The sequence below is a fragment of the Gopherus evgoodei genome, chromosome 1, assembly GCF_007399415.2.
Source record: "Gopherus evgoodei ecotype Sinaloan lineage chromosome 1, rGopEvg1_v1.p, whole genome shotgun sequence".
In the NCBI taxonomy this organism is placed as follows: domain Eukaryota; kingdom Metazoa; phylum Chordata; order Testudines; family Testudinidae; genus Gopherus; species Gopherus evgoodei.
This window is the reverse complement of record NC_044322.1, coordinates 311,271,835-311,297,913: the sequence shown is the minus strand read 5'-3', so window position 1 is coordinate 311,297,913 and position 26,079 is coordinate 311,271,835. Positions and strand designations below refer to the sequence as shown.

At 41.1% G+C, this 26,079-nt stretch overlaps 1 protein-coding gene across 17 annotated transcripts in view; it reads left to right on the top strand.

Annotated features, from left to right (window-relative positions):
- PPHLN1 (periphilin 1) overlaps positions 1–26,079 on the top strand; it is a 124,215-nt gene that overhangs the window by 23,973 nt on the left and 74,163 nt on the right. For 11 of the 17 annotated variants that reach the window (XM_030548936.1, XM_030548937.1, XM_030548941.1 and 8 more), the window contains 2 exons: positions 1,562–1,732; positions 4,437–4,498. The exons of 4 other annotated variants lie outside the window; for them this stretch is intronic. In XM_030548936.1, the coding sequence (XP_030404796.1) occupies positions 1,562–1,732; positions 4,437–4,498 (233 nt within the window). The remainder of the gene's footprint in view (positions 1–1,561; positions 1,733–4,436; positions 4,499–26,079) is intronic. 2 more of the 17 variants (XM_030548952.1, XM_030548947.1) reach the window with 1 other exon arrangement.

The following is a 26,079-nucleotide window of genomic DNA, read 5'->3' as shown; positions in this document are numbered from 1 at the left end:
GCTGAAAGTTTCAAAGCATTAGATTGTGACTACAACTTGAAAAAGGCCAAGAGGTCAAGTGGGGACGGGAAGGAGTGGCAGGTGGGGCCCCTGGAAGAGGCTGAGCGGTGTGCGGGGCCTTGGGGGAAGAGGCTGAGTGAGGGTGGGGGGCGGGGCCCAGTAAAGATTAATCTGGCCCTGTGGGTGCTGAGCACCTCCTATTTTTTCCCACAGAGTCAGTACCTCTGGGTATTAGGGCTGGGAAGTACAAGACACACTGTCAAGAGCAGGGTGGGGCCCAGTTGTTTGAGCAACTTCCTGTTGCTACTTCTGGCTTAAGTAGGGCCAGTCAACCACTCTGGGACTCTGCCAATCGGCACACAAGGGTGGAGCCTCGCACTGAGACTGGGCTTCATGAGTTTCAGGCAAGCTATTGCCAGCAGGCTATTGGGTGGAAGATCGGAGCATGGCTGCTCTCATAGACCTTGCGGGCCTGGATTCAAGATCCAGGCATCATGACACAAACAAAAAAAATAATACTTGTTTAACCTAAGGGGAACAAAGTGGTGCAGCCAGTCTAAATCACACTTGAGGGGTGGACATCTGTTGAATAAAACTTAATATACCAGTTATCAATTCAAGCAATGTCCACCCCTCAAGTGTCTTATCTCTGTTTTGTTGTTCACTTTAAATCTGTTGTCAGTGTTGCAACTTATTTAGAACAAGTGAAACAAAAATGCAAGCATTAAAACACTCAAATGCATCCTCTGGTGATCTACTGCATTGTGTCAGAATTGTATTACTTCTCTATTCAGATTGATCTCTTTTGAGTAAGCACTACCTCCTCTATATTTTGAGTACACTATTGACATTCAAATAATAAATTACATTTATCGACAAGCTCTTATTTGGGAGGCATTGCAGGAGATAATTTTCTTTATCACCATCATTTCTGAAATTGGCATCAAAGCATATAAGAAATACAAACTGGAGTAATTTCTTTTAAAACATCGAAACCTGATGTTTAGGGTTTTAAAGACTACTCACAGATTACTATTGTAACATTTCCTTATAAACACAAGATGGCTGGGATGCTACATCAGATTAGACACCATATAAATGTAATGTGTTTTTCATCATCAGACTTACTTGCTGCTTTTCTTGCATGTTTTCTCCATACTTAAGTATGTAGCCCTTTAAAGAATGTTAAATCAGCGAAGAATCCTGTGGCACCTTATAGACTAACAGACGTTTTGGAGCATGAGCTTTCGTGGGTGAATACCCACTTCGTCAGATGCATGTCACATGCATCTGACGAAGTGGGTATTCACCCACGAAAGCTCATGCTCCAAAACGTCTGTTAGTCTATAAGGTGCCACAGGATTCTTTGCTGCTTTTACAGATCCAGACTAACATGGCTACCCCTCTGATACATTAAAGAATGTTGGCATTCACTATTTTTTGGAATAACCACATTCATGTACTCCCCCTCCCCTTTTTTTTTTAACTTTTGTGTTTTGCTACTGGAAGTCTGTTGTGAAAATAAAAAGTAGTGTGTTTTATATTTCTTTTGTATTTTTAGGATGACTATCATAGAGTAGTTAATGTTGCACCCAAGAAACCACCACTGCTAGATAGACCTGCAGAAGGAAGTTACAGTAGATATGATGATTATAGTCATGTTGACTACAGAGACTATGAGGAGGGCCGCAGTTTTGCTCATGAACGAAGAAGTGGCCCACCACATAGAGGGGTATGTAATGTGATTTTTCTCCCATGAACGTATTGCTTGTCTTTTCATTCATGCTTGAATCTGTGTGCACAATTAAAAAGACATTGTCATCTTAAAAATAATTTCTCCCTGAACATTTTTCAATATTATTATAAGTAATTAAACCGAAAGGGTAAAGGAAAAATTTTTTAATTAATTAATTAATTTTTTTGCTTTTGACGGTACTTATGTGCAGTCATTTTTGCTTCTAAGTATGTCGTGATTGCAGGATAATGACGCTACATTCTCATGTGCCTGCACTTCAGCAGCTACTCTGGCAGTGCACAGCAGTGCTATATCCCTGTCTGTTTGGGTTGAACACAAGTGGCTAGAAGCCTTATTGGTTTTTCCTTTTCCTCGCCCATTCTCCTACATGGGTTTGAGTGGAGAGCTTATAAGTGGTTTGGAGAGCTCTTCCACACATCCCAGATGCTTGTATGTGCAAGTTAATGGGCTCAAGTAAATGCAGTTCTTTTTCTGGCACTTGTCCATCTATCCTTCTGATTTGCAAGGGCAGTAATAAATAGTTGAATTCCATGATATGAGTCACAATCATGTCTGCCTGCTCTTGTGCATACAGAGTCAGTGGTCATTTCTGAAAATCAGGTACCTCCCTGTCTTGTTCAAAAATTTGAAATATACAAAATTTCAAACTAGCAGTTTTCCCATTATTGCTAAGATGGCACAATAAAGATTACTTATTGTTGAGACTCAGTCCTGATTTGGATTTAATATTGTTACTTTTCGCAGTATATAATATTACAGTTTTTTGGTGTGAAGAGAGGAGAAGAATGTGTGTATGGGTGGTCTTGAAGAAAGTGAGGGGGTAGGGAGAAATGGACAAACAGTGGGAGAAAATGTCTCAGAAAGATTTTTAAAAATTCCGTCCTATAAATCTATTAAATGCTTTTGTAACGTGGTAGATAGTAACCAAGTTTTATTTATTCCTAATTGTATCGTATATCTATTTTGTTGAGGTATCATTAGAGGAGGTTTGGGAACAAACTGATAAATTAAACAGCAATAAGTCTCCAGGACTAGATGATATTCACCCGAGTTTTGAAGGAACTCTAATGTGAAATTGCAGAACTACTAATTATATCTGTAACTTATCATTTAAATCAGCTTCTGTACCAGATGACTGGAGGATAGCTAATGAGATGCTAATTTTAAAAAAGGGCTCCAGAAGTGATCCCGGATATTATAGGCCTGTAAGCCTGACTTCAGTATCAGGCTAACTGGATGGAACTATAATAAAAAACAATATTATCAGACATATAGATGAACATAAATTGTTGAGGAAGAGTCAACATGGTTTTAGTAAAGGGAAATCATGCCTCACCAATCTACTAGAATTCTTTGAGGGGGTCAACAAGCATGTGGATCAAGGGGATCCAGTGGATATAATGTACTTAGATTTTCAGAAAGCCTTTGACAAGGTTCCTCACTGAAGGCTCTTATGCGAAGTAAGCTGCCACGGGATAAGAGGGAAGGTGCTCTCATTGATTGGTAATTTCCTAAAAGATAGGAAACAAAGGGTAAGTGTAAATGGTCAGCTTTCAGAATGGAGAAAGGTAAATAGTGATGTCCCCCAGGGGTCTATTCTGGGACCAGTCCTATTCAACATGATAATGATCTGAAAAAAGGGGTAAACTGTGAGGTGGCAAAATTTGCAGATGATACAAAATTACTAAAGATACTTAAGACCCAGGCAGACTGCGAAGAGCTGCAAAGGATCTCTCAAGACTGAGTGGCTGGACAACAAAATGGCAGGTGAAAATTAATGTTGATAAATGCAGAGTAATGCACATGTGAAAGCATAATCCCAACTGTGCATATAAAATGATGGGCTCTAAATAGCTGTTCTCAAGAAAGAGATCTTTGAGTGGATGTGTCCATGACTCCATGTGCAGCGTCCATCAGAAAAGCTAACAGAATGCTGGGAATAGTTAAGAAAGAGACAGATAATAGGACAGAAAATATCATGTCGCCTCTAAATAAATCCGTGGTATGCCCACATCTTGAATACTGTGCGCAGATGTGTTCGCCCCATCTCAAAAAAGATATATTGGAATTGGAAAAGGTTCAGAAAATGGCAGCAAAAATTATTAGGGGTATGGAACGGCTTCTGTATGAGGAGAGATTAATAAGACTGATGCTTTTCAGCTTGGAAAAGAGACGGCTAAAAGGAGATATGATTGAGGTCTATAAAATCAGGACTGATGTAGAGAAAGTAGATAAGGAAGTGTTGTTTACTACTTCTCATAACACAGGAACTAGGGTTACCAAATGAAATTAATAGGAAGCAGGTTTAAAACAAATAAAAGGATGTATTTCTTCCACAGGTTGACTGTGCATCAGGTGAACTCCTTGCCAGACGATGTTGTGAAGGCCAAGATCATAACAGAGTTCGAAAAAGAACTAGATAAATTCATGGAGGATAGGTCCATCAATGGCTACTAGCCAGGATGGGCAAGAATGGTGTCCCTAGCCTCTGTTTGCCAGAAGCTGGGAATGAGTGACAGGATCACTTGATGATTACCTGTTCCGTTCATTCCCTCTGGGGCACTTGGCACTGGCCACTGTCGGAAGACAGGATACTGGGCTAGATGGACCTTTGGTCTGACCCAGTAGGGCCGTTCTTATGTTAAACTTCATATAACCATCTCCTCTTCATATGTTGTAGGAGGACCCAGGATACAGATGGCCAAGGGAAGACTATTCCATAAGTCGACAGCCCGAGTACAGGTATTAATGTAATTTTATAAAATGAATCCCTTTTTGCATTCAGTGCTAACTTTTTAAAAGATGTATACTCAGTAGAGTCACACTGAACTGGGACGTTTCCCAGGAAACGGCTAAGAAATGTTAGTCTAAAGATAGTAAAGGATGATAATTGCTTTTTAATTTGGGCAGTGTTGCATAAATTCTCCCTCATGCAAATCTCTGCAGAACCTCACTGTAGGAATAGCAAGCTATGCTGCTTGAGCTACCAGTCTATTGCAAGCAGTAAACTTTTGGGGTGTGTTTGTATCTCAGCTTCAAATCTGAATGTTCCATCAGTTGCCTTGTTAAGGTCTCTACCCCTCTAACTTGTGGGGGCCTGCAAGGATTCTAAAAACTAATACTGGCCACTCGAAGCTTGTATTAACTCCCAAGGTTGCAGTTTCTCGCTGACCTTGGATGGGTAGATGCTGCCACCACCCAAATGCAATCAAAGCCCTTTGAAACCAGAAAGGCGTACTTGGGAATTCCTTCCTGTGGGTACCCTCAGGCACTTTCACCTGCCCTCCGGGGAAGAGCTGAGGAAAAAAAAACAAAGGAAATCAACTGTTGCCACCAGCTAATTAAGCAACATATGCACAAACCTCTTAAAAACACAAAAATCCAATCCTGTTCTTAAAAAAAGTAAATTTTATTAAACCCCAAAAGAGAGGAAATACATTTGGAACTTAGGCTTTTTGCTAGATCGTAAAAGAAACAATTACAAAAATTAAGCATCAAGATAGCTCTCTTGAGGTTCAGCTTAACGGTTACAAGCAAAACAAAAGCATCTGGGGTTAGCACAGAGGAGTCCACAAGCCAATAAGAAATAAAAGAAATAACCTTAATTGTGTCTTTCTACACATTCTCTGATTACTTACATATTTGAGGTTTCAGATAAGTAGGGTTGAGGCATGAATTGATGCTTTTTCATACCTTGTTTTAAAGCTGCTTACAGCATTGCTGCTCTGTCTCTCCACTCTCCGGAGAACAATAACAACCAGACAGAGGGAAAGTTTTTTCCCCCAATTTAAAAAAGTTCGAGCCCTCTCATTGGTTCTTTTGGTCAGGTGCCCACTGTCTTTCTTTTACCTAGCCAAGGAGACTTTTTAACCCTTTACAGGTAAAGCAAGCAGAGAACAGCCACCAAGAGGGACATTATAGCTAACTGGCTGGCTGGGTGTTCATAAAAGGGAGCTTCCCCCGCCCCCTTCATTTATCACAATAAAGTTACTGCATGAATATATGCACATGGTGCATGTGTGCTTGGGACACAGAAACGGGGAGAACTGTTCCTATTGTACAAATTCCATAGTCTGTAGTCTGACTGACCTATGTCTGAGAAATGTCTTTGAAAAGAATCATCTTCTTCAGTTTCTTAAACTATTCTTCATTCTAATACTTACTAGGAATAAAACTTTCTTGACAGATGCTAAATGCTAGTATTCACAGTGTCTTTCATGTGTTTGATAACAGCTTCGTTCATAGAGAAGTGCAGTAAATATTTTTATTCTAATAGACTGCCATATGAGAAGTAGACCTGTGCTAGTAGAATGGATGTGGAAAATAACAGGCACTCATTGAGATGTTTGCTTGTTACACTGTAACAAACAATAACACAGGTGACAAGTTTTTGAAACCATCAGTACAGTTAAAATGAATATTCTAAAAGAATTTATAATGGAAGGGAGGTTGGTACAGTAGCAGTGCAATGGTGTTAGCCTGGGACTCAGAAGACCTCCATTTATAGAATCATAGAATATCAGGGTTGGAAGGGACCTCAGGAGTTCATCTAGTCCAACCCCCTGCTCAAAGCAGGACCAATTCTTAACTAAATCATCCCAGCCAGGGCTTTGTCAAGCCTGACCTTAAAAACCTCTAAGGAAGGAGATTCCACCACCTCCCTAGGTAACCCATTCCAGTGCTTCACCACCCTCCACCTAGTGAAAAAGTTTTTCCTAATATCCAACCTAGACCTCCACCACTGCAACTTGAGACCATTACTTCTTGTTCTGTCATCGGGTAGCACTGAGAACAGTCTAGATCCATCCTCTTTGGAACCCCCTTTCAGGTAGTTGAAAGCAGCTATCAAATCCCCCCCTCATTCTTCTCTTCTGCAGACTAAACAATCCCAGTTCCCTCAGCCTCTCCTCATAAGTTATGTGCTCCAGCCACCTAATCATTTTTGTTGCCCTCTGCTGGACTCTTTCCCATTTTTCCACATCCTTCTTGTAGTGTGGGGCCCAAAACTGGACACGGTACTCCAGATGAGGCCTCACCAATGTCGAATAGAGGGGAATGATCACGTCCCCCGATCTGCTGGCAGTGCCCCTATTTATACAGCCCAAAATGCATTAGCCTTCTTGGCAACAAGGGCACACTGTTGACTCATACCAGTTTCTCGTCCATTGTAACCCCTAGGTCCTTTTCTGCAGAACTGCTTCCTAGCCATTCAGTCTCTAGTCTGTAACGGTGCATGGGATTCTTCCTTCCTAAGTGCAGGACTCTGCACTTGTCCTTGTTGAACCTCATCAGGTTTCTTTTGGCGCAATCCTCTAATTTGTCTAGGTCCTTCTGTATCCTCTCCCTACCTTCCAGCGTATCTACTCCTCCTCCAAGTTTAGTGTCATCTTCAAACTTGCTGAGAGTGCAGTCCACGCCATCCTCCAGATCATTAATGAAGATATTGAACAAAACCAGCCCCAGGACTGACCCTTGGGGCATTCCACTTGAAACCAGCAGCCAACTAGACATGGAGCCGTTGATCACTACCCTTTGAGCCTGACGATCTAGCCAGCTTTCTATCCACCTTATAGTCCAATCATTCAGCCCATATTTCTTTAACTTGCTGGCAAGAATACTATGGGAGACCATGTCAAAAGCTTTGCTAAAGTCAAGGAATAACACATCCACTGCTTTCCCCTCGTCCATGGAGCCAGTTATCTCCTCACAGAAGGCAATTAGGTTAGTCAGGCATGACTTGCCCTTGGTGAATCCATGCTGACTGTTCCTGATCACTTTCCTCTCCTCTAAGTGCTTCAGAATTGATTCCTTGAGGGCCTGCTCCATGATTTTTCCAGGGACTGAGGTGAGGCTGACTGGTCTGTAGTTCCCCAGATTCTCCTCCTTCCGTTTTTTAAAGATGGGGACTACATTAGCTTTTTTCCAGTCATCCGGGACCTCTCCTGTTTGCCAAGAGTTTTCAAAGATAAAGGCCAATGGCTCTGCAATCACATCCGCCAACTCCTTTAGCACCCTCGGATGCAGCGCATCTGGCCCCATGGACTTGTGCTCGTCCAGTTTTTCTAAATAGTCCCAAACCACTTCTTTCTCCACAGAGGGCTAGTCACCTTCTCCCAATACTGTGCTGCCCAGTGCAGCAGTCTGGGAGCTGACTTTGTTTGTAATGGCAGAGGCAAAAAAAGCATTGATTACATTAGCTTTTTCTATATCCTCTGTCACGAGGTTGCCTCCCTCATTCAGTAAGGGGCCCCACACTTCCCTTGACTTTCTTCTTGTTGCTAACATACCTGAAGAAACCCTTCTTGTTACTCTTAACATCTCTTGCTAGCTGCAACTCCAAGTGTGATTTGGCCTTCCTGATTTCAGTCTTGCATGCCTGAGCAATATTTTTATAGTCCTCCCTGGTCATTTGTCCAAGCTTCCACTTCTTGTAAGCTTCTTTTTTGTGTTTAAGATCAGCAAGGATTACACTGTTAAGCCAAGCTGGTCGCCTGCCATATTTACTATTCTTCCTACACATTGGGATGGTGTTTTTCTGCAACCTCAATAAGGATTCTTTAAAATACAGCCAGCTCTCCTGGACTCCTTTCCCCCTCATGTTATTTTCCCAGGGGATCCTGCCCATCAGCTCCCTGAGGGAGTCAAAGTCTGCTTTTCTGAAGTCCAGGGTCTGTATTCTGCTGCTCTCCTTTCTTCCTTGTGTCAGGATCCTGAACTCAACCATCTCATGGTCACTGTCTCCCAGGTTCCCATCCACTTTTGCGTCCCTTACTAACTCTTCTCTGTTTGTGAGCAGCAGATCAAGAAGAGCTCTGCCCCTAGTTGGTTCCTCCAGCACTTGGACCAGGAAATTGTCCCCTACACTTTCCAAAAACTTCCTGGATTGTCTGTGCACCACTGTATTGCTCTCTCAGCAGATATCAGGGTGATTAAAGTCTCCCATGAGAACCAGGGCCTGCGATCTAGTAACTTCTGCTAGTTGCCAGAAGAAAGCCTTGTCCACTTCATCCCCCTGGTCTGGCAGTCTATAGCAGACTCCTACCACGACATCACCCTTGTTGCTCACACTTCTAAACTTAATCCAGAGACTCTCAGGTTTTTCTGCAGTTTCATACTGGAGCTCTGAGCAGTTATACTGCTCTCTTACATACAATGCAACTCCCCCACCTTTTCTGCCCTGCCTGTCCTTCCTGAACAGTTTATATCCATCCATGATAGTACTCCAGTCATGTGAGTTATCCCACCAAGTCTCTGTTGTTCTAATCACATCATAGTTCCTTGACTGTGCCAGGACTTCCAGTTCACCCTGCTTGTTTCCCATGCTTCTTGCATTTGTGTATAGGCACTTAAGATAACTCACTGATCATCCCACTTTCTCGGTCTGAGACATGAGTCCTCCCCTCTTGCACTCTCCTGCTCGTGCTTCCTCCCGGTATCCCATTTCCTCACTTAACCTCAGGGCTTTGGTCTCCTTCCTCCGGTGAACCTAGTTTAAAGCCCGCCTCACTAGGTTAGCCAGCCTGCTTGCAAAGATGTTCTTCCCTCTCTTCGTGAGGTGGAACCCATCTCTGCCTAGCACTCCTCCGTCTTGGAACACCATCCCATGGTCAAAGAATCGAAAGCCTTCTCTCCGACACCACTTGCATAGCCATTTAGTTCCCTTCTCTGCCATGGACTTCCTGTGTGATCTTGGACAAGCACTTAGCCTACGAGACTCCAATCCCCCTCTGTAAAAAGGGGATAATAGTACTTCCCTGTATCTGAGCGGTGTTGTGAGGATAAACACATTTTAAAAGATTGTGAGGTGCTTATAATGCCATCTAAATACATAAGATAGATGTGTATTTCTTTGAATAGTAGGACTTAACATTGACTGATTAATTACATCATAACATAATTTAACTGAAATAACAAGTTAATACCATAAGGATTTTTCTGCACTACATTCAATTTTTCCCCCTAAAATTTCCTACCATTGATATCCCTACTGCAGCTCCACTAGTAGTTGCAACAGTAAGAAGGCTTTGGAAAGTCTTCACTGAAGATAGTAAGGCGTTGGTTAGAAAACTGAATATGAAACATTTTGTTGGCACTTTACTGTCTTCACTTTCTCTGCTATTTTAAAAGAACTCTACTTGTTTAAAGCTGCAAAAAGAGATTGACTTAATGTTAGGCATCTTGTTTTATACAGAGCAAGAGTGGCACCCAGTGGTGAGAGAGATTTACTAAAGGAAGTATTTGCTTTCTGTGTTTTTTAATATTTCCTCTCTTATGTTAAAAGATGTAGGGCAAAATGTGAACTTGGGATTGTCTTGTTTGTTTGTTTGTTTAATAGTTCAATTTATTTATTTTGATAAATGTTTGAGGGGTTAATTGCCCTATTGTAGAACTTCATTTAGTGATGCCCTGTTTACTAGGGGGAAATACATTTCATATATTGACAGAACCCCTATTGATCAGAAGTTTGACTATGTTTTTGTATACACTTATATACATTTGTGGAGAGGAACATAGGGAAATTTTAAAAAGTTGTATGTGAAATATTGTGATCATCCTGCTGAACACAGCAGTTTCTTTTCCAAGCCTCTAAAGTATTAGTAACTTTTTGCATCTCATTCAGTAATGAACTTTGTAGTGTCATTCAACAGAGAAAATCAAAATGAAAAGTATTTACAATGTCTGTTCCTTTTATTTAGTTCTTTCCTTTTCTAAAAATATATCTAGAGCATAAAGACTTTGTGGAGGATTAAATTAGAAAACATTGACTGTACAAGGACGCAGGAAGATACACTGGAGTCTTCTTCTTTGAGTTTTGTAAAAGAGGGGCCCTTTTATTTGTCAATGAAGAGGGGACAATTAAAAGAAAATTGATTAACGTTAACAAATGAAATAAAAGCAGGTTAGACCAACACCTCTCAGGGATGGTCTAGATAATACTTAGTCCTGCCTTGAATGCAGAGGACAGGGACCAAAAGCCCTCTCGAGGTCCCTTCTAGTCCTACGATTCTATGAAAGGCAGTTAAAGTGAAATAGTAGCCACTGTAACTATGTGAAACACGATAAAGCAGGGGTCAGCAACCTTTCAGAAGCGGTGTGCCGAGTCTTCATTTATTCACTCTAATTTAAGGTTTTGCATGCCGGTAATACATTTTAACGTTTTTTAGAAGGTCTTTATAAGTCCATACTAATGTTGTATTGTAAAATAAACAGGGTTTTCAAAATGTTTAAGAAGCTTCATTTAAAATGAAATTAAAATGTTGATCTTACGCTGCCAGCCCGCTGCTGGTCTGGGGTTCTGTTCACCTAGGCTGGCAGCGAGCTGAGCGGGGCCTGCGGCTGGGACCCCGGCTGGCAAGGGTCCGTCAGCCAGAACCCCAGATTAGCAGTGGGCTGTGCGGGGCTGACGGCCAGGACCCAGAGGGCTGGGGGCAGAGGGCTGGAGTCAGAGCTGGGTATGTGAGGGGGTGTAGGTGTCAGGGCAGAGGGGGCGCTGGGTATGGGCGGGGTGCCAGATTCAGGGCTAGGGTTGCGGGTGGGGAGGGGATGAAGGAGTCCAGTAGAGGACTGGGTATGTATGAGGGAGGTACAGGGCTCAGAGCAGGGGCCTGGGAGGGTGCAGGGCTCAGGGCAGAGGGCGTGGTGTATGTGTGTGTGTGTGGAGGGGTCCGGGATCAGGGCTCAGGGGAGAGTCCTGGGTGACTGCCCCCCTAAAAACTCAACCCCGCTGCTCCTTGTCCCCTGACTACCCCCTCCTGGGACCCCCGCCCCCAGGACCCCACCCCCAATCTAAGCCTCCCTGTTCCTTGTCCCCAGACTGGACTCTGCCTCCTACCTGTCCCCTGACTGCCTCGACCCTCATCCACACCCCCATCCCCAGCGAGACCCCCGGGACTCCCATGCCTATCGAACCACTCCCTGTCTCCTGACAGGACCCCCCAGAACTCCCGACCCTTCCAACCCCCCCCCCCACTCCCTGCCTATCCCAACCCCTTTCCACACCCCTGCCTCCTGACAGGACCCCGAGAACTCCCAACTCATACAACCCCCCCAGCTCCTTGTCCCCTGACCACCCCCTCCAGAGACCCCCCCCCACCCTAACTTCTCCCCCAGGACCCTCCTTGCTCCCAGTCCCCTGACTGCCCTGACCCCTCTTCACCCCCTGCCCCCTCACAAACTCCGGGACTCCCATGCCCCATCCAATCATCCCCCCGCCCCAACCACCCCCCCGGGATCCCATCCCCCCATCCAACCCACCCTGCTCCCTGTCCCCTAACTGCCTCACCCCTTATCCAGCCCCCCCCAGCCCTGGGCCCCTTACCATGAGGCTCCACACAGAGCTGGATACGCTGCTCCGCGGGAGCACACAGCCCTGCCCTCCGGTTGAGTGGGGAGCGTGTCTGCCTCGCTGCGGAGCCAAACGCTGCCCCTCAGGAGCGCGCAGCCCCAACCCCCAGAGCGCTGCGCGCGGCAGCAGGGCTCCAGGAGAGGGGATAAGGTGAGGGAGGGGCTGGCAGCTTGCTGTGCTCGGCCCCGCGTTCCGGCCCGGGAGCGCGGACCCTGCGGCTTGCCGTGCTGGGAGAGTGGGGCCATTTGCCCACCCCGTGCGCATGGCTATGCTGCTGCTTCTTGCTCCCGCGGGGGAAGTGGAGGGTAGAGGAGAGCGTGCCAGGCTGGGCAGGATTTTTAGTGGCATGCTGGAGTCCCGGCAGGCTCCAGTGTGCCATTAAAAATTGGCTCGCGTGCTGTCTTTGGCACGCGTGCCATAGGTTGCCGACCCCTGTGATAAAGTATAACAAAAAGATATTCAGCACTTTTTGTATATTTAATAAGTTTTTGTATTTATTATACCTACTAAAGACATTTTTCCTAAATGAAAATGCCATTAATATAAAACACTCAAGGATCTTTTCATTTTTTTTTTTTTTAAACTGAGTAAGCGGCACTAGATGAATGAATGGAACAGCAGTCATGATACTCAGTTTCTTTTAGACGAGTAATGCCATTTTCCTGGTTTCTACGGTTTCCTGATTGCTGTTATGTCTCTATCACCAGCATAGCTATTCAGGTCAGAATATATTGTAGAGGTCAGTTTGCTGATTTCCATGGTAGTGTTTCTGGGGAATGTGGAATCGATTCTAAATGTAATGTTCAAGGCAAAATTTTAAAATGTAGTAATGTGACAGTTCAAAAAACAAATTTAACTTTACAAGAAATATGTAATTCAGGTAAGTACTGGATTTTCATTTTATTCAGTGTTGATTTGCTCAAAATTGTGAGGGATGGACAGCTGACTTCTTTGACAATTACACCAATTTTCAAACACAGAGAAAAGACTTAATACATGTATCCTTTCTCTATTGTCATTTGTTTCCTTCCTGAGCTCTCATTAGCTCTTTTCCAAATCTGTAAATAACTAATCATTAGGGCTACTTGAAGACTGGAAATTATTTATTGTGAAAAACTTGGAATGAAATGAAAATTTTTCATTTTGTTCAAAATGTTTCGCAGATTTCTTTGATTTTCTTTTTTTGTTGGTGAATCTGTTTCAGACAAAAAATTGTTTAGTTTCAAATCAAATGGAATCAAAATAAGCATTTTTTTGTTTTCTTTATTTGGGGGAGGGGACAGGTGTCCTGTCCTCTACTTTCTCTCTTTTGGGGATTAAGAAAGAAAGAAAGGGTGGGAGAAAAAAACCCAAACTGAAAAATATTCATGTTGATACCATTCTGTTCAAAACAAAAACCCAAATTAGTTTCCTATTTTGTTGGGAAATCAGAAAAAAAATGAATGTCATGAAAATTTTTCTTGAAAATATATGTGCAATCCAATAAGCCATTTTTCATTTAAAAAAAAAAGACTAGTTTTGCTCATCACTCACTATACCAGCTTTCATAAATGAAGCCCTCATAAAATTTGGACTTACAAAGCCACTTCAGAAGCAATGATGCATATCATATCACTGACTTTACATTGATTTTGAGTTGAAAAAATCTTGATTTGGAGAAGAATATTTTGTTAGTGGAAAGATACTGTCTTTTACATATGTTGCAAAGTTACCAGCTGCATCTTTGTGCACTATGAGAATATCTCATTGATCCAATACTTAATTATTCACATTTGTTACATTTTCTGTGTAAAATTAAATGTATTCAAAGGAGATGGTGGGAATAGAACTCAGAATTGTACCCAGCACTCCTTGTCTCCTGTTGTTAATATAAATTACTCTTCACTTAATTTATAAAACTTTCAGAACTGATGTGAGCATGGAATAACTCAAATCACATGTTGAATTGGTACAGAGCTTCATATATAAAATTTATAGATTGCACCTTTGATTTGGTTTAACTAACTCATGAACAGATGCAACACGTACAATTGCATGTGTTTTGTAAATAGAGAATTATCTTCACACCTGATTTCTGGTTTTTATATGCATCTGGCCCCTGATGATGTGCAGAGAAGTGAAATTTTAAAAATTGACATGGAAGGGAAGCAATAGCTCAGTGATGAGTGGTTTTTTGTACAAAGATCTGAAGATATATTGTATTCAGTATTGAATAGTATACCAAATTCACTTGATTCAAAGCACCTTCAACTGAATTCTGTTTTATGAAACATAAGATTGTGGGAAGGGGTAGGGAAACAGTGGTCATGCATGTTGAAGTTCTCCAAAGGTATAAATTTGTGTGCATATGTATGTGAGAGAGAGAGAGAGAGGAGGGGCCGAGGGGTTAGTTTGTAATTATGTAGTTGGAGAAATTATTTCCATGTGAAATACTTAAATACTCTTGGATATTGTTCAGATTAGCTACACTGGGTTGTAATTCTTCAGGATGTCCAAGGCATTACTTCATTCTTATTTGCAGCCAGACTGAATTCAGTGCATTAGAAATCACTCACATGAAAGTCATGTGTGATAGCACTTGGCAAAATGCGGTATTCCATCTCTTTATAGTCTTCAAAAAAAAAAAATTGCAGATTGTCAAATTTACAGATATAAAGGTTTTTAAAATTAATTTTACATTTTATAATTGATACAATCAGGCTATCTGACATTTTACCATTTTTATATGGTATGTTATATCTGTGGATAATATACTATATAAATTATCCTTTGACTCGCTGTACACTCTAGAACATCTTTAGACTTCTAAAAAGTATTATTAGAGTAGATGTTTTGGATCATTTCCCCTCTAGGTTGCTGGGTTAGATGCAGCTAATCTGTTAGCAATGACTTTCCTAACAGTACCTATCTGATGGCTTTTTGGTGGTATATGTGAAATGAGCAAGTGGTCTCAGTCCAGTTCTTAGCAGTCATATATTTTTGTGCATGTAAACAAATCTCACCAATTTCTCGGAGGTACAAAAGAAATTTTGGTAATGGGAAATAAAAAGACCTGTGTATTGAAGGCAAAACAAAAATTATTTTTTTTAAAAATGCTAAAACTTCATTTTGAATGAAGTAGTGAATAGTCCGAAAGCAGCGGAAGTTCTCCAATCAGTCCTATATTTGTATTCATTATTCTGTTTATTAAATGCTACACGCAAATACTGTCTTTCCTCTGAATATCTTATATAGCTTTACAGACATTAAGCTTCCACATCTCTGTGGGTAATGAAGTGTCATTATCCGCGTTTTACATATGGATAAATTGTAACAGAGAGGATAAAGGACTTGCCCAGGATTACAGAGCAAATCAGTGCCAGAGCTTGGAATAGGAATACAGGAATCTTGGTTGCCAGACTCTTGCGCTAACTGCTATAAACACAGTCTAATATTCTGTTTAATGATACATCACATGCTTGTGCTGCATATAATAATATGAAGTATCAAAGGGAGTAGTCTAATCGTATTGCATTAATAAAAGTTGCTTTTTGGAGGAGGGTGATATATTAAACAGAAGCCCCTGGTGAGAGAGTCAGACTGCTGTCCAGATGAAAGGTAAAGATCTCATGAAGTTTTTCTCTCAAAAAACATACTCTTGATATCCAGGATTATATTTGAACTATTTCCAGTCACTTCATAGGCCATAGCAGTCATCTTTATCTACATAATTACTGTACTACCAGCATTTAATTAAATGGGGTAAATTTTAAAGTGTTACAGTGTAAAGATTTAGCTGTGGGCTCCCACTGACTTTAAATGAACTCTTGTAGCTAAACTAACATACGTTTATAAAATGTACCCATCTGTAAAAATCTAATATAACAAGAGAGTAATACTGCATTTATTTGACTTTCAGCATTTTACAGCTCTATTTTTAAAAAATTTGTGTGCATCAATTATTTTTATAATGTACTTGTTTTTTCATATTAATTTATAACACAAAATATAATGTTGCAGAGTCTTCAGGTTTTGGCTTTAGATTTCCTTCCAGTGTAAACTGATCTTTGTATTGCTTATAGAGGAGAAACTTAGCCAGGAGGATTTATAGAATGGTACTAAAATGTGGATAAGTCTGCTGTGTTCTGTTGCAGTTTTTGGCAGGTCTTAAGGGACACTGCACAAGAACCTCTTTCTTACAAAAAAAAAATGATACATATATAATATCAATAAGGCACTTGCCCAAAGAAAATAATCTTACTTTTGACAGATATTGAAAAGTGTAGTTCCAACTGTATGCATCAGGCCAGAAAAAAATAAAAAAAATAAGGTGAGCAAACTTATTCATGAACCTGAAAAGTGGTTTTTACTTTTTTCCCCTCAAAAAAGGTTTGTTGATAAAAATGTGGAAAAAGAAACCTTTCTATTATTCATGCAGTGAGAACAATTAGGAATAATAGTGTATAAGCTTATATTTAAAATTTTAGTTTCCTTGTATACTACAACTCTGCTAGATGCATTAAGTGTGTATGAAAACAAGTCCCTGTCTGAAAAGTATAGAGTTCTTTCTTTAATTCAGGAGACATATTTTGTTAGGAATGATCTAGCTGACATGTCTCTTGGCTTCTGATTTCTTTTCTTGGGAGATTTAGTTTTTAATATGATAAAATGTAACATCATACTATTTCTTCTCCAAAGATTGAAATCTAACTAAACTTCCTATTTAAGGCTCTAATCCTGAAAAGTCTTATGCATGTGCATAATTTTACACAGTCAATAGTTCCTTTTGAAGTCAAGTTATAAAATGAGTCATGTGAATTAAGTGTTTGCGGGATTGGGGCATGAATAAATACCGATAGACTTTCAGCATAATCCTGTTTGAAAAAAATGTAGGTCATAGTTTATCCTTTAAATTACATTGCACTGTGTACTGTGAAGACATAGGTAGTGACTCCATAGTAAAGCCTGAGTCTGAACTTCCGTTATTGGGTTTCTTTTCAGGACCCCCTCCCTTACACCAAACAAAAGTTTTTGAGAGAATTGGCTTGTTTGTGTGGAATACTTAAATTAGGGTGAGATTTTTAGTTTGAGAATTTGGAAGGCCCAGGAATAAAAATGTTTGTTTTCTACTTGATCAGAAGTTACTTTTCTTTAAACTTTTTCCCGCAGTGACATAAGCTGTTTCGACCTAGCTGGAGTACGTTTTTGGAATTCAAAACTTCAGCCACAGAAGTGGCTCTTTAGGTCTTTTGAATAGAGTAGCTTTAAAATGCAGTGTGTCTTCCAGGGAGGAATTATTTAGGAATCTTAATCCTTATGGACAGGTGCCATAGAGGGGTAAGGTGAGATAAACTAATTACATTATCCTGGTGTGGTCGTTCTCCATATGGTTAATCTTAAAACTCCAAGGAGTTTTATTGGGAGCAAACTAAAATCCATAGAAAATCCACGCAACATTTTTTGTTCCTGTTGACATCAGTTCATTAGGTATTGTTGTTACTAAGAAGATCATGTCAAAATGGATTTTTGATTGCATTGCATTTTGATGTGTCCTGGCTGGCCTGAAACTAGAAGGCCATGACAAGACTTCGTTGATTCATGGTGACGCTAGCCCCACTTTGTCTCAGGGATATCTCCATTGCAGACATCTGCAAATCCCATTTCCACACCTTTACAAAACATATTGCTTGGACTCATCCACCAAAGGAATTCCATTTTGGATTCTCTATGCTCCATAATTTTTTTAAGATAAGAGACATCAAAATCTCCCGCCCTTCTTCCCCCTTAGAATTCGAGAGGTATTTTAGTCTTTTATTTTTAAAAGCTTCGTCTTCACGTGGATTGGATCAACTTGTTATTGCTTCTCGTTACAGTTTTATTTTCATTTTCTTTTGGGACAGTCCTTGAACTTTTTTCTTACCTGGAGCAAAAATCCTGCAAACATGTTCTCTTTAGAGAACAGATAATTACTTCTGCTTCTCTGAAGAGATCTTGCAGAATTCTCTCTCATTCATCCATATGCTTCCTCTCAGAGTTTGGCGCTTTCTCTTGCACCTCCTTCCTGCAAGCCATATTTTTTTTCTAAGTTGATCATCTCGAATTTGCTTTTGGGGTACTTTGTTGGTTGCACAATTGAAGGAATTGCATGGAAGGTGCAGATGGCAATGTTTATAACAAGCAGAGGGTTGAGTGCAACAGCCATGAGTAGGGAATCTGGCTTCTGTCCTCTCTTGCTGCCTGTGCCCTCAAAAGTCAAATATATGTAAGAGTTAGGAGAGTTCTGAATGTGTACAAGAGTTTGTTTTGCATATAGGAACTAAGACCCGGAGTAAAAAAAAACTGGGCAGGCTGGTATCTTCAGAAAAGCATAATTAAAAATAAACGATTTCCTCATTTGGTGAGTCAGTGTCATATTAATTATTGTATCTTGACCACTTTTTCCCTCAGCACACATTTGCAGTATTGTCAGAGAGCTTTTTGTGTAGTTAATCACTGAAAGAGTGGAGTAATGTAATTTTGTGCTAATCATAATTTCACAGACTTTCTGTTGTATAAATTATTAATGTAATACAATTTATAAAAAATCCTTTATGTATGAAGATAGTAAATTATAACTTTTTAAAAACATTTTGGCTGTCCATTAAAATATATTCTGGTAAATCCATGTAAACCAAAATTGTTTCCTGTCACATGTGGAGGTCCTGCTAATGGAAAAGCATCTGAATAGCAAGGCAATGTACTATTCAAACGGAAGAAGATTAAGGAAGAGAGAAACAAATTCTTCTGTTACAAATGAAAATAGAAATCTCCCCTCCTCAGCAACAGTCAGCTATCGTAACTGATATGTAAACTTGATTTTTATCCAAGATAATGTCAAGTTTTTACAAGCGATAGCTGGTGGGCCCAATAAATGTTTGTAGGCACATATTTTTTCTTATGCAACCACATTTTGTGTATTATCTCATATTTGTGTATAAAAGAACATAAAATTTTATATATTTTTAAAATTACTAATTTTATGAGTATGAAATTTATTGCTACATTATCAAGTTGACATTGGAAAAATATATCTTAAGTAAATCATTCACTATTTTGAACATTTTATAATTACTCTCTATGTTTGAATGCTCTTTTAAGGTTTTTGTTTTGTATTTTTTAACTGGAATTGTATATACATAAAGAATGTTCTTGAGGTTATATATATTATTGTCTGTTAGTACTGCACCATTACATATTGAAATCAAAGAGTATCCTTGAAAAGAATTTACGTACTATACAATGCCACAACTAATATCCTATTTCAAAGAGTTTTTAACGAAAGCAAGCCCATCTGGGCCCAGTTTCTTAGCTGTTAGTGTAGTCTGGAGGCATATGGTCTGATCCCAGCAAGTTAGTACTCCTGCAGGAAATAATGGCAGGAAGTTTTACAAGAGGAACTCCCATGAGTTGGAGCCTGATTATATTGGGGAAACTTCTTAGTGAACCTGTGGGGAAAACAGTTATATACCAGGCAGGCAGCAAAAGTCTCCTTGATGCAGTATTGAAGACCAGATGACTGTTGCTGAATTTGGCAAATAATTTTAAACTGTTTCAACTCCCAGTCAATAGGAATCTGAGAGGAACAGTAGAGGTCATCACATGAGGGAGGGTTGTCTCCATGGGAGTTTATCTTCATAAGTAATGGAAGTTACTTACAAGCTGCTTATCTGATACTATCCCAGGCAGTGTCCTTTGTTTTAACACTATTAAAAAGTGTCTCCGTCCTAGCTCACAGCATTGCTCCTTGATGAATTTGTACTTTTTAAGAAGTTGTAATTACACTTTCAGCTCTCTAAGGAGGCAGAGTTGCCTATCCAGTGTGTTTTTCTAAATTGAACCAAATTGAAATTGAACCAAACTGTGAACTCTGCATATGATGGAAACCATTTCAAGCCAGGGAGTGCTGCTGCATCCCCAGCACCCTTATTTTTAGCTCCTATGTAGATCAGCTGTGATAACCAGTAGTTTCCTTTTTGTTGCAGATAGGGTTTGATAATTTTAGTGTATGTGAGAGGATAGCTGATGTTTTTTGTTAAAGTGCAACTACATGTTAAAGCCACAATGTATAGCTGTGCTATTAACATTGTAGTTAGGCATCAACTAGCTGTAACAAACTTCTTTTCTTCCAGAGGTGTTCAACAAACTTTAAAAGTTCTGGACTGAGTTTAGTCACGTAATCTGCAGATATTTTTGGGAGGTGAGGGAAGGGCATACTAAATCAAAATGAGTTTTGTTGGTTTATTACATTACAGAACCGCCATGTAATTTATGAATAAATTTGGCACAGTTAATGCCCAAGTAAGGCCTAGGATTGCATTAGTGGGGGTATTGAAGTCAAGGTTGGAGTACAGTGACTGGTCTGTGTGCTAAGATTGTGGAGAAACTGTCATTCACTATATTTCTAGACAGAACTTTCTTTAAAGGAAGTCTGTCGTTACCTGTGAATGTACATAGTTTAGTCAGAACATAAATTTCATACATTTTATTAAGGTATTGGCTTTGTGCAAATGTTAAAATCACTCTAGGAACTATTTTGGTCTCTCTCAAATCTCATTGGTAGTGTTATTTTGTTAAATTAGTTGTACAAAACCTTTCTTGAATGCTCTATTTCCATTAACCCCCGCCCCCCCAAGTCATTAAGAGTTAAAGGCACTCAGACCCTGACAGGATTTGTAAAGATGTTTTATAATAGTTAGGTCCTGCCTATCCTAGCTAGATAAACTATGTTAACCACTTTCTACCAACAAATGTATTCAAGCAAACACTGTGTCCAGTGCAATGTAAATAATCTAAAATCACAGAAGATGTTTACATATGTTATAGTGGTGATGAAAATCTGATCAAACTGAAATGAGCTAGGAAATTTTAGAAATGAAGCTACTCCTACATTCACTCATTGCACAGTTATGTGCTTTAAAGATTTGGTTTCTGTCCTAACTCTTAGTTTCTGGCTTTGTAGTTGATAATTAGTTGATTATAATCTCCTATCTTACTGAGCAATATGCTTTACTTCCTGTGCTAGTTATTCAGCATGATATAGCATCGTTATTCCCAGAGATGTGCTGACAACGTTGAATACCACATAAAATATATTTAATTTCAAGTTGCATTAGAAGTATAGGACCAAATCAAATAGGAAAAGAACTCTTCATTTATCGGAAAGCAATCATATTTTACATTTATGTAACACTCTTCATCCTGAGGAACCCAGAGCACTTTAAAACCGTATATTTAGGCAGGTATATATACGTGCATGTGCACACAGAGAGAACATCACTGAAATGCAGCAAACTCTGCGGTTGCAAGGTAGCAACCAAATAGCACTGAACACATCAAATGACAATGTTTAGGAAACATTTTGACCAAGGACACTGGAGGAAACAACTATAAATATACTATAGAATCTTAAAAATACATACAGAAGAGAGAGGACCTCATTCAAAATAACTCCGTAGAAAAAACTGCATGGAATTCAATTCATGTACTTTAAAAGAGTGAATGGTTGAATACAGCCTTGCTGGGAATCGAACCACTAGTAGTTCTTTGAGTGGTTGCAGACATGTATTCCACTCCGGTGTGCAGGCGCCCAGCACACTGAAGCTAGAGAAATTTGCTTATCAGTACCTGTCAGGATAGCACTTGCACCCTCTGGCCTCTCCCATGGCTATATCAGGATGGTGACGTCCTGTACCACTTCCGTTTCTTATCACCACCCACTGTGTGAGTCAGAGCTTTCTCAGCTGCATTTTCCTCACGGTTTATGCAACAAAAAGATTTTTGTGGACTTTGTAAATAGTTTAGCTTAATAGTTGCTGTTTTTTAGTATTACCTGATACTATGCCCTCACCAGGTTTCAACCACTGCCCTTATTGCAGGGTAGCTATTCTGAGTAACGACCTCTACCCTTCTTTTTTTTTTTTTGGTTGTGTCTACGAGAGGGGCATATTAAGGAAAAATGCTCAAATATCATTCCTTTAAGAAAAGGAAACAAGTTGCTTGGGATCTACATTTAAAACCACATCTCCTGGAAGAAGCCATTAGGACAGATTCAGACCTGGGGCCTTCTGCAGATTGCCCATCTCATCAGTTGTCAGAGCTGGTTTTAGACTCTTCTTTGAGAAAAAGCAACCGTTCCCCTTTCTTTGTTCCGCCTAGGAAGAGAACTCATAAGACTAATCAGAGCCGTTCCAGGACTCAGATGGATTCTTCTTCATGGCTCTTCAAGTGCCCAAGATGGAGCAGGGCTGTCTGTCTGCTCTCTGGTACAGAAGCAAGATCAGAGTGGCATTGTACCATCAACTCTGGCACCGTTTGTTGGATGGCTGTCAGATCTGGTATTGATGTCGGTTCTGGCACTGACAGTTTCAACCCACCTCACTTATTAGACAGCAACTGATTTACTCTGCCTTTCTGTCCCCAGTCCTCTGGAGTGGTGCTTCTCCTGATACTGGCATGATCTTCTTCGAGTGCTTGTTCATATCCATTCCAGTTAGGTGTGTGCACATGCAACGTGCACGGCTGTTGGAAAGTTTTCCCTAGCAGCTACCTATCAGGCTAGCTGTGAAGCCCCCTGGAGTGGCTCTGATATGGCACTTTATATATGACCTTGCTGGCCCGACATCCCTTCAGTTCCTTCTTACCGCCAGTGACGGTTGTTGGAACAGTGGTCTCTTGCTCACAAGTGCTCCGCTAATGCCTAGCTCTTCTACTTATCTTTGTATATAGTTACCCATTGTTAGTTAATTGTACATCTGCCAGGGCCACTTATAAAACAAAATGGAAAAGGTTTTCTGTCTGGTGCACTGAAAGGAAGGTACTCCCACTCCAGGCTTTGATCCCGTGCATCCTGGATTATTATTAGAAGACCAGCGCCTGGCATTCGGTGCTCTCAAGGTCCACCTTGCAGCTATCTTGACATTTCACCCGGGTGTTTCGGGCACTTGGTATTTGCGCACCCTGGCTTGGGACGTTTCCTAAAAGTATTAGAGATTGGTCCACCTCACGGCTATCTTGGCATTTCACCCAGGCATTTCCGGGTGCTCGGTGTTTGCGCACCCCGGCGTGGGAAGTTTCCTAAAAGGGTTGGAGATTGGAGAAGATTCTTGGCTGCAGAACTCTGGCATTGCTCCTGACATACAACAGACCATACAGGACTTACTGTTTGTTGGACCCTATTTGTTTTCTGAAAAGACAGATGAAACATTACATTCTTTTAAGGACTTCAGGACCACTTTACTGTCCTTAGGAGTTTATACATCTGTAGTTCTGAGGCACTATTATGGGGGTGGGCACCAACAACAGCCGCAGAGCAAGTATTCCCAGCGGTATTTCAGGCAGCCTCCTTATTCAACAAGACAATAGGATTTCTCCAAGAGAAGACACAAGTCTCACAGGAGAAGGCTTTCTGGTTCCAATTTTAACCAGCCAGCTCATCCTTTTCAATGCTGCTGGCAAGCAGTCAATTTGACTCTCCCCTTGAGGACAACATACCAGTTATCAACCTTCAGGTTATTTCCCCTCCATTTGGGGACAGGCTGTCCCACTTCCACAGTGCTTGGAGTTCAGTAACATCAGGCAAATAGGTCCTAAGCGCTGTGAGATTGGGTTATGCTATTATGACATTCTGGAGTGAAATCCAGACCAGTGAGAGGCTGTTTCACCCTTGCCCAGCAAACTTGGGTTTCTCACAGTGCTTTGGTGCTGTAGCTCCCACTTGGGCAGCTCACAAACTACCTTCTTCCATGTAGATAATAACCTAGCATCTGTGTATAGCCGCAGCCTGCCAGTCACACATGAGTTACACTCCAGCTTCCACAAGAATTGGTTACCACTTGCAGGGTGACCCCAACACACTTCCACTCCCGGATTTGCCTCCAAAATATGTGTTCTACACTGTCCAGCCCTCTTCTGCATATTCCGGATATGTTAAGTCTGTTGCCCCTCTAAGAGGACCAGTATACAACAGTTTGCTACCCTTAAATGGAGTTACCCACACAATTCATGATACTGAATTCGTTTTGATTAAAGAGTGAAACTAGTTTATTTAACTACAAGGAGATAGGTTTTAAGTGAGTATAAATATAAGGCAGTACAGTTAGAAATGGTTAGAAGAGAAATAAAGATAAAAAGCTTTCCGGTGCTAAAACTTAACAAACTAGACTTGTTTCAAGGAGAAGTCTCTTATCACGTTCTCAGTAACATTACTGACCAAATTCTCAGGCCGGGATCTACTCCCAAAGTCCAACAGCTGTTTCTTTTGTCATCTTAAGTTAAAAAGAGTTGGTTGGGGAGAGAGAAATTGGGGCCCTTCATATTGTAGTCCAGTACCTCCTTTCAAATGCATTTTCCTGAGGTTTATCCCTAGATAAAGTTCATTCCCGCAGTGAGGCTGGAATTTTGGAGTCTCACGATGAAACAGGTTTCATGCTGCTGTTAACGAAGATGCAGTTCTGTTTGTTCCTGCCCCGTCTTCCTTGCCAACGAATACCCATCAACTTTGAGACCTGGCTAGAGGCATCAGCTTGTCTTTTATCTTTGAGAAACTGACTTATCCCTTCCCCAGACTTGTCTGGTAAATTCTTCTTTGGGCATGATTTCAGCTTTTGTTTATAATTTTATGTATAATTTTACTACAAACGTGTCATCCTGATATTGATCAGTGAGTTATTACTTTTAATTATTATATTTATATTAAATTTTAATATTAATTTTCAGATGTTACATCACAAGGTATTTTTTGTACAAAGATTATTACAATAGTGCATAGGGTGTGAATACAGAGGTGCATTCTGACACAGCCATCTATTTCCCCTATTTTATGCCCCTTTTCTGGGACCCCTCTGAGAAGTGTCTGCTTCTTCAGCAGATCTCTACATATTTTGAGAGCTGCAGCATCAGGGAAAGGGGTTCTATTCACAATATTTCCTGATCCCCAAGTTCAACAAGGCAGAGTGTGACTTATTCTTCGAGTACTTGCTCATGTTCATTCCACGTTAGGTGTGCGCATGCTACGTGCATTGTTACCAGAGATTTTTCCCTCAGTTGTACCCGTTGGGCCAGCTCTCTAGCACCTTCTGGTATAAGGTGCGCTGCCGGTCCTGCGCCGTCTCAGTTCCTTCTTACTACCCATGATGGTTGCTGGAATGTCTCCTCTTGCTTCGGTAAGGCAATTATCAATGGTTTCTCTCTGTTCGTAGTTTTAGTGTATATACTGTAAATACTTTTTTGTGTAGGAAGTTAGTACCCCCCCAACTTATTGTTAAGAAGCTCCCTTGCCCCTGGGGCTGGACTTGCCCCTGGGGCTTGACATGCCCCAGTCTCCAGGTTTCAAACCGTATGCCTCCTGTGGCAAGGCTATGCCTTTGAGTAACCCACCTTCCAGTTGTCTGAAGCATCTGAGAGAATCTTACGTGAAAGACTGCTGCCAAATTTGTCAGGACTTTAACCCTCACACAAAGGACAGAGCGATCAGACTTAAGGCTGTCCTAATCCAAACCACCCAGATTCAGCCCTGAGCACTTCAGCCTCAGTGCGAAGTGCTCCTCTGGCTCCACGTGCATGCTGGCACCGCTCTCCATCCCTGATGCTGAGGAAGAAGCACAAAAAGCAGCACACCAACAGGGAGCACTCATTGGTGCCAAAGAAAGGCAAGCAAAAGGAAGGCAGTGGAGTACAACCTGCGCTGGGCCACTCCCCAGCCCCATGGCAGCACTGTCGACTCTACGGAGACCATTGATTCCGGTGCAGGACCCTTTGCTGATGCCAGAAAGTCATCGTGGTGCCAATGGCATTACGGTGCCTTCAACCATGGAGGCCTTTGTAGCCACCAGAAACTTATTGTCACCTCTGGTCCTGCTGACCCTGTTAGATCAGCTGACTGCTTTGTCGTCCTCGAGCAGGAGAGAGCATGGTGCATCAAGCTCCTTCCTGGCACCAGGCCCACCTAGAGGCAAGCTGTCCT